General features: G+C 37.1%; 2 protein-coding genes across 24 annotated transcripts in view; both read left to right on the top strand.

Annotated features, from left to right (window-relative positions):
* The window catches only part of LOC6567756 (TLD domain-containing protein 2), a 76452-nt gene that overhangs the window by 58807 nt on the left and 2901 nt on the right, over positions 1-14744 (top strand). The window contains exon 1 of one of the 23 annotated variants that reach the window (XM_032740001.2): positions 534-1093. The exons of 19 other annotated variants lie outside the window; for them this stretch is intronic. In XM_032740001.2, the coding sequence (XP_032595892.1) occupies positions 1010-1093 (84 nt within the window). In that variant the 5' untranslated portion in view covers positions 534-1009. Of the gene's footprint in view, positions 1-533; positions 1094-1143; positions 1572-4840; positions 5634-9571; positions 9765-14744 lie in introns of those variants that run through there. 3 more of the 23 variants (XM_032740003.2, XM_001994008.3, XM_032740002.2) reach the window with 3 other exon arrangements.
* LOC116805770 lies at positions 12364-14481 on the top strand. Its single transcript, XM_032740007.2, has one exon. The coding sequence runs from the start codon at positions 12678-12680 to the stop codon at positions 14268-14270; it is 1593 nt and encodes a 530-aa protein (XP_032595898.1). The 5' UTR covers positions 12364-12677; the 3' UTR covers positions 14271-14481.

Here is a 14744-nt window from a genome sequence, read left to right as displayed (position 1 = left end):
TCTGTATGCAAATAGGCAAGAATCGTTGCACCTTGCCAGAGGCTAATTCACTTAACTCACATATATGCATATATATATATATATATGCCTGGTTCTTTGGCAGCTGACTTCTGCATTACATATTCTGACCACTCTCTTAGCGCTGCAATATTAATTGAAATGCAGAGCAACGCTTAAGCTAGGCAAGTTACACTGGCGTCCAAAATATGTTGCCACATTGCATGTGTGACCTGCTGTTGATGCTCTAATGCTGATGCTGATGTTGCTGCTGATGCTGGGCTGCTTGACACAAGTTATCAGCAGCGAGCATCGCGACTGTTGTTCAGCCACGTTTATTATTATTTTTGTATGTTATTGCTGTTGTTATTGTAGCTGCTGCTGCTGCTGGTGCTGCCGCTGCCGGCTGACAGATTGTCGGCGACGACGCGTTGACGACGACGACGACAACAGCGGCTTCGACGACCGTTGGGGCTTGTTGGCTGGCTGTTGGCTGTGGGCTGTTTCTGTTGCTGTTTCTGTTTCTGTTTTAGTTTTCGCAACCCATTCAAGCCGCACAGTCGTCACTCGTCGCTCGTCATCGCTGGCGTCTTCGTCAACGTTTCTGATCATCGCCCATTTTGTTGTTTCTTTTGTGTACATTACAAATTTCAAATTCGAATTTCAAATACTTGGCAAGCCGGACAACAAAGCGATCTGTTATTCTACTGATTAAGTGTACCTTCGAATGTGACATTTGTGTACCTTTTTATATAAATTTATCTATTCAAAATTTCGTGTACATTTTATGTACAAATATAGTTGTGTGTGTTTTGCCCAATTGTTGTGATATTTAACGCTCTCTCGATGCTGCTACTGCTGCTGCTGCCGCTGTTGCAAATCAAAGAGAGTATCCAAAATTAGCAACACCTGCGCAACTAAATAATAAATAGAACAAAAAGAACAACAACAGCAACAGCAACTAGACGAAGTCGAAAAACACAACACAAACACTGAGATAAACTCGGCCAAAATGAACGAGACCAAAATGAACGCCACCAAACTGATGGGGAAGCCAATTAAGTTCTCAAAAATAGCCAAATATATTCGAAAGAAGGTAAATGCTCAAGAATATCTGAATATTTTGAAAACATCAAAATTTAGTTGTAATTTGCGCTGCGCATAAAACACACCCATTTTTTAGCATCTCTATACTATTTTCGGCGCGCTCTTTTTCATTTTTGTGGGTGAAAGTTTAGTAAAAAAAAAAAATAAATAAAAATTAACGAAAACAGAAACAAAAACAAAAACAAAACATTTTAACATTAACTTAAATTCGAAGCGTTTTGTAAGCGACACGCGTTTCGTACAAAAACAAAGATATATTTATATATTCAATGCCTGGGCCATAAATGACTAGACGAAAAACAAAATAAAATCAACTGTTGCCCATATTGAATTGTGCAAAAAATACAAAATAAAAATACAAAAAAACAGGCAAAAATCATCGATAAGGAAGGTCTGGCCCAATCCCACCCAACAACCATCGCATGCAAATGTCCACCAACAGCAACAACAACAACAACAACAATAAAGTAATCGTTATTTAAAACAAAACAAAATCGATGAGCTATAATTATAGCCTTATAAGAGATCGAGGAATGCACGCCTCGCCATAAGTTGTCTTATTGCCCCATTAAATGCCGCCCATTGTTGCACATATGAAATTGATTTCAATTGGCTTTATGGCTCTATAATATACCGTAATACTTGTGTGCCCAGGGTCTCAAATGTTGAGATACATATAAATGCTGATCCCTAAACAAGTTTACATTTGCATGTTATGTGACTTTTGTTGGTCACACACAGCATATGCAAAGCTATATCAAATTTTCAACTAGATTTTTCTGTTGTTTTCAACAATATTTACTCGTAACTCAACCCAACAAAATAATAAAAACAAAAGTTCGGCAGTTAGTTTGTCATTATAACTTGAACCCATTAAAAATGTTGTAAAAGGCTAGAAGTTGAAGTTGTGTAAAGAAGCAACTCTGAACCCACAACAGTCGAGTCGATTTAGCCATGTTTATCTATACGTCTAAATGAATATAAGTATCCCCAGATCAAGGCTATTTAATTGCATCGACAACGTTTGGCGAATATCGATTTCAGATTGCAACAAAAGGCAGATGTAAAGAAATGATCTTCCAATTGATATACATTTTATTGATCAACTTTAAGAATCTTATTAAGTTCGGTTAAGAAACACGAATCACATTTCATCGTCTGCTAGCCCAGCTGTCTCCATTGGAGCGCATTCTAACTTGTTTTTCTCACAAAAGGTGCTTTTTGCATGCATTATTTTCACATAGATTCTTTTGCCCTGTTTTCGTTACATCTCAATTACTTTCCATTTAATGTTAAATGTTCAAATGTTATCTTTGTTATCGGATCTCTGCATCAGAGCAAGACTGATTCAAAGTATTTTATAGGACTTGCTTTCAAAGTCAAACGAAACGAAGAAATCGCAATATTTGTGAACGACTTAAGAATACACTATGAAATTGAAAAACCAAAATAAAACTGGAGCCAATAAAATCATTTAAGATTTGTAAATTCTTTGGTTTTATTTTTGGAATGTGTTGGCACCAAAAATAAAAAGTTGCCCAACTTTTTTGTTCCACATAAGTCCATAATTTAGCGCATTTTATTGTCCGAACTAGAAGTTTTGCTTAGAACTTGAGCAGCTGGTTCTACTGGTTAGTTAATATATATATTTTTTTTATCATCTTTTCACTCGGTCTCCAAAAAGCTTTTGACAGAACGTAACCCTATCGTATTTTCGTCATTTATTTGTGAAGTATTTATATAAAAATAAAAGCGGCACATTTGACATTTCTTTCACCTTTAATTAGACGGAACCCGAAACTGGTCTGCAATTAACTCACTTTAATTGAACATTTTCGCTGTCATTTAATTGGGAAGCATTTAAGTGCCTTTCTTCTACCAATTGTGCCTTGTTTGTTTGTATTTCTGGGTGTTTTTTTGACTTCTCCTTCTTTTTTGTTTTGTTTTGAACAGTGTATAAGCTCAGCCATTTGTAAAAAGTGCAATTTAATATATATTATTTATATATCACGTATGGTATATACTACATATTTATATCATGTATTTGGCTTAGATTTCAAATGTTTAACTGACATACCCCTATATATATTTATATATATCCATATGAGAAAGGTGTGGCAAATGACGGCATTTGCCATTGTTGCTGTTTGCTATTGTTGTTTTTGTTGTTGTTGCTTATGTGAAAGCAGCACCTGTTGATTATAGCATATAGGCTGATGAGCTGATGAGCAGCATTTGAAAGCTGTACTCTATTTGTAAATCAAGACTCTTGTGCAACAGATACAGTTGCTGCTCAGTTGTCTTTCTAGGCGTGTTACTTCAAGGAAAGAATATTAAGTGGAAATTTAAGTAGCCTGTAAAATATTTCTTGGTTAATATTCCTATTAACAGCTTTGACTGGATTTTGCGACAATTCTTTGAAAATCATCTTCAAGTTGAACGGCTGGGAAAACAAAAGAATTTCATTGAAGAATTTTCTACATTTTTCGCACATTTTGCTGCCGATTTTCTGATTTTTCTTCACTTAAATTTGTTAAAATTTGTTTGTGGTTCAAAAATAATTTATCAACAACAAAAATCAAAATGGGAACTAAATGAGCAACATTATTAGTTAAGTGGTAAATTATGAATCGCTTTAGTTTTGCCAACTTTACAAGTCAAAACCTGTTTGTATGATCAGATTAAGATGCGGATCTATGAAAATGATGATAGGGGATGATAATGATGATGATGATGATGGTCCATGAATGCACAAGCAAACAAACAAACAAACAACAAGACAATTGGTCAAATAACCGGAAAACATAAGTTTAACACGTGATTATTGCATCAACATTTATATTTGGTCCCGCTGACAGAATATGCCAAAAATAATTGTGATTTATTTTAGCGGCATTTGAATAGAAAAGATAATAAAGGGGTCAGTAAGGGGGTCAAACAACCTGCGATTAGCGTTGAACAAAAATACAAATACAAAAATATAATTATTGTTATTGTTCGTTGGTTATGTTTTGCAGCTATTTTTTTATTATTATTTTATTTATTTTTTGTCACGTTGTTGTGTGTGATAAGATGGCCAGTTCATTTAAACAGCCACACAACTGGCTGGCAGGCGATATCAACAAAACAGAAATCAAACCTGTTCGAAAACAGCACTTAAAACAATCAAATTAACCCACAAAAACAAAAGACAACAACAATAATAATAATAACAACAACAACTGTAAAATATCAGCCTTGGCCCGACAAAAAAAAAATGAAGTCAAAAATTTTACTTGATATTTTTGGGGCCACAGCAGATGTTATTGCGTTGAATGAATGTACAAAAAAAAACAAAATGTTATAAATTGACGTCAACTCATGCTCCAATTGTTTGGCAGCTAATTTGCAACCCCTTTAACAAACAATTTGCACTATGTACTTATTTTAAGTGTAATTACACGTAAAAATAGCAACAAAATATTGCGTATACGTTGACGCTGGCAACATGTTGCCAACGCTTTGAGCGCGGCAGCCACATCTTCAAAATAAATAACCGGCCCCTAATAGTGCTAACTATACAAGCTCGGAAATTGAATAAAAGCTTTAGCCAAAGAGCAACCATTAAGCTTAAGAGCGCGCGCGCTCTCTCTCTCTCCCTGTTTCTCCATCTCCCTTGCTCTCTGTTCAACTTCTTTTGGGCCACTGTGTGCGCCTGTTCTTTTATGTTGCAGTCATTCATTCAGTCAGTCAGTCAGCAACTTGTTTAACAAACACGCACACAGCAAATGCCGAAAGCGACTAGCGCACATTTTGAAAAAAAAAGATATTATATATCTATTATGTGTACATATATAAGCACAAATGTTGAAAAATAATTTACGGTGGCTTAAGTAAACAACATTAACATTTTGCTGTTTGCTGTTTACGTGTAACAAAATATTGGAAAAGCAATTGAAAGGCAAAGAGCGTGATAAAAGCTAAGGCAACAACACAGAACAGCACACACAAAAACAACAAGGCGTAAAATAAAAACAACGAGCGAACGAACGAAAAGAAAAAAACTGTAGTCTCGTGGGTCACAAGACTAAAGCAGCTGTGCGAGCGAGAGAGAGCGAGAGAGTGCGAGCGGGCGCCAGCCACTGAGAGCGCCAACAAGAGAAGAGAGTAGCGCGTGCAATGTGGCTGAGCGTGTCAGAGCTTTTACACACACTGCTGGCCATTAAAATTGAGCAACGTGAGCTTTAACTCGAAGCAAGTTAACTCTGTTTCCCGTTTGCCCGTTTCGTTTGTTTGTTTTTTTATTTTTGCTATATTCATTATTGTTTACAAACATGTGGTTTGTTGTCGCACTGTTTGCAATTGTCGCCGCCTGCGGCGTTGCTGGTCGCAAATGGGGTCGTTACCTCTATCTGCACTATGGCCGCCACTTGCTACCACGCTCAATGCTCACGGCGAAAAATCGCTCACCGACGCCGCCGCTCTCGCCTACCAAAGATGATCAGAGCTTGGAGGCGTTGCTCGACGAAAGCAGCGAAATGCATGAAACGGTGAGTGGGAAACAGAATCAAACGGCAAAAAAAAAACTGCGTGTTTGTTTGATCGTGTTGCGGAACACATTTTTCTCTAGAACCAATTGGCAACTATAGCGAAAGTAAAGATTGTAACGATGTCAAATTAATTTGCTTTAAAATTTACATTTACTAAATTGTTATACATATCTCTTTTCTTGACATTTACAATTACTTGAGGGTTCACTGTATCTATGCAGAATATACAATTCATTACAAGTCACTTGAGTTTTCAAAATCACATTCACCAGCTCGTTAATTGTCGTCTATAATGGCATCATATGTGTAAAGAATGCTAAATAGAATTCCACGTGTACAACTCTACACTCAAAGAGTGAATGGGTGTCAAGCTAAATGAACTTAATCTGTTGCGCCTGTTGCCAGTCAAATGCCAAGCAAGCCGATTTTAATTGCTGCCCAGCTGGGCTTGGGTCAATGTGCTTAGGTACATATTATTAATATTAACCGACAACACCTTGCTCAAATATGGCAAAGTGTTTAAAAACTTTATTGGCCTTTGACAAACATGGCTAAAGCCAAAACGTTGCCCATTAACTAACCCAACGCACCCAAAAACAACTTGAGGTAATTAAATATTGGCCTAGCCAGGAAACAGCTCGAGTAGTTGGGTGAAGAAAAAAAACAAAACAAATTTAATATTATCGCCTTATGCCGGGGAACTGCGCAACACAACAAAATTCAATTTCACGCCCTTCTTATGCACTCAAGCAACAAACACAACAAAAACAACAACAACAAAAACACACTCGATAAGTAAAAAGAGGATGGAATTTTATATTCAGTTGGTTGTTTTCGTCTTTTTGCCAGCGCAGTTCATATTCAACTCGCCTCAGCGATAAGAAAAACTTGCAGCACAAAGCGTGAACACCAAAAACGGAAACTAAATTTAAATATAGCACAATTCGTATAGCATTCTTCGTTTTTTATCCGCACAGCACTGAAAAGGTTTCAAGCATTCAAGCATTGCACACAAATAAGTTCAAAAGTTCGCAATACTGGATAAGGACAAAAATACCATTTCGGTTTTCCTTATCAATTGTTTCAAGCCAGAAATAGTTTTTCAAGAAAGACTTTATCGATTATTTATTTTGTTGATAGCCTTTGAGTAGCTCTACTTTTATTTTTAATTAGAATCTGAATCGGAATCAGACACTTAAGTCGAGACTTACCAAGATTGACACGGCTTGTGATATTATATATTTTACAGGGAAACACTTTTGCAAAAATTTCATTATACTCTTTACCCAATTTCTAAGGGGTAATGCCATTGGAAAGAACACTCCACGTGTTGACAACTTAATTTCCATATAAATTTAGAATGTTGATAATTTTCTGAAGGCTTCTTTTGACAGCTATAATCAGCTGGTATAACAATGGTATCTGACAATTTCACAGTCAGTTACGCTCGACTGCAATATTCTCACTTTTTTTTATATTTATTTATTTTATTTTCTATTGGACCATTATGTATTGGCACACAGATCTAACTCAATCTGTCAATACGTAATTCCGGACACCGTAGAAAAGTTTGAAAAATTCCGAATTCTATCGGAATTTGTATACTTTTCGTCCTAGAATCGGAATTTGTATACTTTTCGTCCTAGAATCGGAATTGGTATGTAAAAAACGTCACGATTATTAAAGTATATTTAATATTTGCTTAATATTCTGAACAACTTAATGAATAATTGTAATTTATATTCATCTCAACTATAATCTATTAAGACGGAAAGCATAATATGACTTTTAAACTTTTCCCATATGATGTACCTAAGAGATACTTCTCACCTCAGAGGAGAGAAGCTTAGCAAGTAGGGCGAGAAAGCTATAACGAATATAAACTTTAAATAACTAAGGGACTTTGACTACCTGTAAGAGTAGCTGGTGTAGCCACGTATAAATAGAGGCATACAGATATGTAAATATTTTTCTTAACCCTTCGCTAGCCTTAATGTTGTCGGTTGGCTTCGTCGCGCCGACTGTTTTTTTTTTTTTTTTGTTTTTGTCTTGGCTACGCTTTGTTGCCTCTTTCTCCGGGTGTGCCGAAGAGAGGAGAGAAGAGCTGAGGAGATTTCGCTATCAAATTACTTAAATACCCAGCTCAATACCCGTTTGTCCACTGGCTTGCCTCTTATCGACTGACTCTTATAGTTGCTGCCGGTTCTAGGGTTGAGTTCTACTTTGCTGGCTGCTTTTTACTTTTTTGTTTTTGTTTTTGGGCTCAGACATTTGGCTCTGTTGCGAGGCGACTCAATAACCAGTTGCTGCACAGCCGTTGTAGAACATGTTTGCCGCGGCACCCAAACCCAAACATAAGGTACAACAAAATGCAGTTCATTTCAGTTTGCCAAAGTGTGTGAAAAATGAAAGAATAAAAAATGTGTCGATGAATTTGCCACATATCAAAAATTGAGCTCAATTAAATTGTGCTTGAAGTTAATTACTGCGTATAACCTTGGCTATCTTATCTGGCCACAGTTGTCCACAATGACACTGCTAAAAATGTTATTTGGGTTTATTTTTGGCAATAGTAAATTTAAATTTTGTTTTCGCATTTGTGTTGTGGGCTTTTGTGTTTTGATTGAGATTCGAAATTGATATTGTATATTGATATATATATTGAGGAATATTTCCATTCTGTTGCTGATTTAAATTTGATATGACGTCGAGTGTCTTGAAATGAATTGCGTTCAATAATTCTTTCTATCCTACAGTTAGCATCTTTCGATTAGTTTTTGTGTACTGAAAACATTGAGATGCCTTGATTAGATACAACCAATGAGTGCTAATACCCCGCAAAGATTAACAAATTAAAATGTTATATTGGTTAACCAGCAACTGAAAGTGCAACCATAAAATACACTTTGCTTCATTGGAAACACATGCTGATGATTTATTGACCCCCTTTGATTAAGTCACAGTCGCATTGGAACAACTTTTCAAAGTGTCAGCAGAAAAGCCGGAAAAACTCGGTTGCTCTATGCTAAATATTACATGAACATAAATTGTTGTTGTCTTCACTTCTGGCCCTGACGTCACCATTTGCAGTAACGATCTCGAATTAAACAGCGGAAAAGAAAAACAATGCACGCCATTATTTTTTTGCAGCAATGAACAAATTTAACAATGTTAAACTTTCCAAAACCATCACGGCCTTTAAATGCCCTGGAAATGCATATATTTAATATGCTAATAGTATAACCTGGCCTAAGGTTAATTACTTGGCTAATAAGTGACGAAAAATCCCCTTTTTATTTAGAAGTTTCAACTTCATCTTTGATCTCTGTTTAGTTTGTTCTACACTCAAAGCTCTGCTGATCAAATATAGTTTCTTAGAATTCTCAACGATTCAACTGGAAAAAATAAATGAATGTAAAAATGAGAAACTTGGCTTAAAATAATATAATAATTAAAATATGTATTATGTATATATTTTGAATTATTATTTTCAATAACTAACAAAAATACACAAGTTAAACCTGAAAAAATATATTTCAAGATTATTTTCAATATTTGTCAACCAATTTCGAATGTTGATCAATGACAGTCTGTTCATTTTAGTATACCCAATGTTGGCCATTGTTTGATTAGAGGATATTAAACTACTCAAAGCGCCAGCAAGCAATTTTCTTGATTAATTTTGTGTGTCTGTTTTTGTTGTGTACTATTATTTCTCTAAGCCATTCAACTCGAAATCAGCTCAAAACAAACTCAAACTCCGACTCGACTGTGCCGCTCTCGCAACAAAGCACAAAAAATATAAATAAAAAAAAAAAACAAAAACAAAATAATAATAATTTGTTCGAGTTTTTGTGTTAATTGAGAGACGGCAACGATGCCGATGCCCGACGACAACGACCATAAAAAGGCCCGAACCAACAGTTGGCTGTTGAACGCGTTACGATATAGTCGAACACCGAGCGGTGAATTGTAAAATATTGAGAAGAGCTTAAATACGATACGATACGATATTATACGATTAAATGTAACACGTGTTGCTGTGGCGTATACTTAATATTTTGTGAAACCCCTTTTAATGATTAAATGAAAATGTGTGAACTAATCGTCAATCATACGCTCAATCGTGAGGTAAATCATATGAATGCACCACATGTGAGATTCATTATAAACATTTGACAATTTTATAGTGTATTTGTGTGTGTGTGTGTGTGTGTAAACATACTAACTGAGTCTGAGTGAGTGCGTCATTTCGGCTGCAATGCAAACAGAACAGAAACTGGTTGGTTGCCAGATTGGAGATCTCAGGCAACACTCACTCAGTCTGTCATTGACATTTGCCTTCTATCCATCCGGTGAAAGCAACAACAACACTCATGCAACAACAACAACAACAGTCATATTTACACATATAAAAAATAAATAAAAAAAGCAACAAAAAACAATATGTGGCTATATATAGTATTTGTATTATTTGCAAGTTATATTTCACATTACTTGTCACGCTTCAATTCGATGCTTTTGTTGCCATTTGATCTGTTCTGCTGATTGCCTGCCCTGCCTGCCACGGAGTTTAATTATATCTGCTTGACAGATATAATACTGACAGAATTAATGAGTTTTGTATTCCAATTTTGTGGCCCATTTTGGCACTTCAATTGCCACAATTTACATGGACACAAATTGGGTGATACTAAAAAGACTTCAAATTCAAATTCCCCAAGTTATAAATGTATGAATGTTTAACTCAGCGACTAAGACTCATATCTCTATGCTAGACATGATTTATGTATATGCAAAGTAAATCAAAAATAAACTAAAAGTTCTCTGAAAAATATACCATTTCGCAATTTAAAGAAATTTAAGTCTGTTTGGAAAATTCCAAGTCTGTTGCGGAAGCTAGATTCCGCACTATTGCAAAATAAAATGATATTCATTAATTTGCACGTTGCTAAATAAAAAATATACCCCACTTTAATGCTTACAAACAGACAGTAAAAAATGCATATACGAGAAATTCCTGTTTTCCCAAAGAGATATCGCATCTAAGACTTGGATGTGTCATTTTGAAATTTGACTAAAAACAAATTGTCCAAAAATTGTTAAACCTGAACATTTCAATTTGAGCAATTAGCATGTTTAGTTTAGTCCGCTGTTGTTCAGTGAATCATGGATTATATTTTGCCAGAGTGTTTTATTTGTTGTTATTGTTATTGTCAACACTCTGCAGAGATTTCATCATTATGGGCGAGGTCGTTGCCAGAACTAAAACCAGTCAATTGCATAAATTTATGCAATTCATGCATAATAATCACAGTACTTACTGCATACAACATACGCAGACTCCACACAAAGAGTCCAAAGTGCCACATTAAAGTCAAGGTGCACTCGACTCGAAGTCTTAAGTCCTAATGAGTACTCGACAACCTCCAGCACATATTTGAGTTTCACTTGACTTAATCGATTATTAATTTATCGATTCTCTTTGCTATCGAAGTGTCTCGAGAGACAGACAGACAGACAGACAGAGAGATAGACGCACAAAGTTGCTAATGGTTCAAGCACGTTCACAATTTGATTACTTGAGTTGAGTTCATGGAAATCGTCTGAGTGGGTTGTGAAACGGCGATGTCTTGAAGACGACGTGCTTTGAAGTTCGTAGACGAAGCTTCGAGTCTAATTTTAGTGAGAAAAACCGGTATATTTAACACCTAAACTATTTTGCTATTTACACAATACTTATTATAAAGGGTTTTTTTCTTCTTTTTTTTTTGGGGGGTTCGTCTTTGACTGATAATGATAGGTTTTCAGTGTTTTCTGCTGCTTATCACGCAAATGTTTCAATTGGCGCTCAATAACAATACGATAATAATAATTATTGTGACGACATCCAGCCACTTAGCATCAATTCTCGTATTCCCAATTGACGTCACAATCACCCATCTTTTTTCCCACAAGAACAACTGATTGTCACTGCAAGTTAGGAAACTCCTCCCTCTCATCAATTAGTCAGCGTCGTTCCCATTTACTTTCACATCTTGTGCTGAACTTTTGCTATCTATATAGGAGTGCTCAGATCGTTTTGGATGATTGGTTGACTGCCCGCGGCACTACAGGCACAGATGGCTTCGTTGATAAGTTGCTTATTTTTGTGTTGGTTTTTTTGTATTGGTTTTTTGTTGTTGTTGCTTTGACCAACAGCAAAGTTTCATTAACTTCGGATTGTCAGTTGTTTTTTGCGCAGTTCGCATTCAAGTCGTCAGTCTTATTGGTTGTGTTTCGATTTTGCTCCACAAAATGGGTTTTCGCTATGCGGTAAATAAAAGTGCAACTTTTTTGCTGCCCATGTCATAAATGAATAGAAATATATTACTTAAAAAAAATATATGTTTTTGTTTTCAAGTTCTCAAAATCGACCAACTAATTTATGTATGAAATATGGAATTTATGTATTTTATACATTCATTATTTCTATGATTTTGTGGCATTTAAAAAAAAAACACATTTCTCGAATACATTTTTTTTTGCGCATCAGTTTATCCTTAACTGATTTTCTAATTGTTTTTTGCGTCATTTATGACATGTGCACAATTATTATAATAAAAAATCAGTTTAAAATCGAGCGCTTAAATAACAAACAAAAAATTGCCTAAACCGGTTTAGCGCAAATAAATGAAATTAATGAGACATTTGTATGCTCTGTGGAAAGTGACAATTTATAAAGCATTCACTGAAAATGTTCTCCAAAAGAATGGAAAATCCAAAAACGTAGCCAGCTTCGTAAATTGTCAGCAGACATTTTCCCATCAGATTCGTTTTGTGTAGCATTTCAGTTTTATAGTTAGCTCCAAAGAGCACACTTCTCGAACAAGTTTAATTTTCACTCGAATATTTTTGAGAAATTTTTTGTGTGTCAAAAAAAAAAATAAAAATCAAATAAACTAACAGAACGAATTGTATCCAAATTCAACGTATTTGCAAACAAGTACAGAAAATTTTATACAATATACATATAAATTCAACGCTAGAATAGAAGAATAGGCAATGAGCTCCTCGAAGAGATTCGCATTTAGCCAATTGGCGCTCCAGAGTGGCAAATCAATGGGCACTTTCTGCCACCATCCTCCTGGAGGAGGAGCCATCAGTGCGGCACAGCACAGCATATCCAAGGAGCGACAAATGAGTCGGCTGAGCAAAGTGATTGGGCTGAAGAAGACGCTGGTCAATCAGATGCAAGGCATGATGCAAACGATGCGATCATCACCCGTCAAACTCAAATCCAGCACATATCGCATCTATGGGCCGACCCGACGACTCTGCTCCTCGATGAGCAGTCTGCCGAGCAGCCGTGGCTCTGCACGCAATTTCAGCAGCAGCAGCAGTTGCAGGCAACAGGCACAACTGACCTCGAGTGCCGAGCAGCGATATCATCATTTCGGGGATCTCTTTGAGCGTCGCAATGGAGACTTGGCACGCGACATTAGTCGCTCCATACAGGACGATCTCATGGTGATCGATTTGAATACGAAGCGTTTGATTAGCTGCGCCAACACCAAAATACCAACTGACAAATATGATGACTATGACAACAGGCAGCATCATCATCATCATCACAATCATCATCAGCATTCGAATCCGCGTCAGCGTCATGGCAGTCTGCCAAGCGTCACAGAGTGGAACGAGACGCGTATGCCAAAAGCGATGGATGCCATGGATACGATATCGAAGCAAATGAAACCGTTGCGTCGCAAGTTGACCAACATACGCCTGAAGGATAACGCCATATTGCCAAATGCTGGCCAACAGTTTGCCCAACCCAATCAGCAGAGCCGCAAGCTGCAGATGCAGTTGGGTGAGCTCTATGCAAATTCGATCAGGCAACGCAATCACAAAACAATCTCGAAAAATCTCAAATCAAACACTGCAATCAAACAACAAATCACAAATCACGCTGAACGTGAGTTGGACATGGCAACAGCAACAGCAGCAGCAGCTTCTGGCACCGGTCAGAGATCTGGCAAGAGCAGTCGGATGGACGAGGTGCATTATCAGAGCAAAAAATCGGCCAATTTGATGAGCGCCTCACAGCGTGTGATAAACAAGCAATTTGAGGGCTATCGTGAGGCCAACAAATCGAAGCTGATTGTCCAGGCGGTCAGTCCGACTCCGTTGAGCAAGGCCATCCAGCCACCGCCGACGACGCGGACACGGCTCATCACAATGGGACAAACCGTGCCCAAAGCTAAAGAGTTGTCCAAGTCGACGGAGCACGTCAAGAAGGAGAATAACTGGTACAAATCGAAGGCACACAACAATGTGCTGGAGATGGCCAAATCAGTGGAGATAACCAAAAAACTAGAGAAATCCAGGCAAGCGGCAAGCCTAAGCACATTTAGTCGTCGCAACTTTGAGCAAAAGCGTGGCAGAAGCGAACAGAAGGAAGAGCAATCCTCACAACAACTCCCAATTCAAATGGGCGAAATGCGCGAATTGGCCAAACCCGAGGAGAAACGAGACAATTCCAACGCAGAGCTCAAGATGCCGTCCCAATATACCAAAGAATCGGCGGTGCAGCAACTGGGAAATGTGGCCGAGAAGCGGCCAATTCACATCTATTCAAAGCAACGAATGTTTTAAAACAGAGAGAGAGAAAGAGACAAGTGCGTGTCAAAGGTCAACTGAGGGGGGCCAATGGCCAAAACTGTGTGTGTTCCCCTCCAACAACGCCTTCGTCTTCGGCTTCGTTTAGGTCGCAAATTTTGTTTAGCTAACCAAAATTCAGTGCAATTCCATTTACCAAACCTAAATTTGATCTCAGTAAATGTACCAAATATATATGTAACTATTATATTATTATTATTATTATTATTATTATTATTATTATTGGAATATCTGACCCCTTCTGAGCCTACAGCTGCTCCATCAATTACAACTCCTGCAACCCCTCCTGGGTTGAGGACTTCCATGTCTTTGGAGCTCATAAAATACATCCCAAGGATGCTGCATCTTTTCCTCAGCAGAATCAGATTTGTGATACATTTGCATTGGAATCGTGTCAAAGTTGTCAGCATTGTTTGCCAGTTATCATTCACTTGCCGAACTTTGTTTTAG

Source organism: Drosophila grimshawi, unplaced genomic scaffold, assembly GCF_018153295.1.
Source record: "Drosophila grimshawi isolate 15287-2541.00 unplaced genomic scaffold, ASM1815329v1 contig_311, whole genome shotgun sequence".
In the NCBI taxonomy this organism is placed as follows: domain Eukaryota; kingdom Metazoa; phylum Arthropoda; class Insecta; order Diptera; family Drosophilidae; genus Drosophila; species Drosophila grimshawi.
Note: the sequence above shows the minus strand (reverse complement) of the source record. Positions and strands in the feature narration are given on the sequence as shown.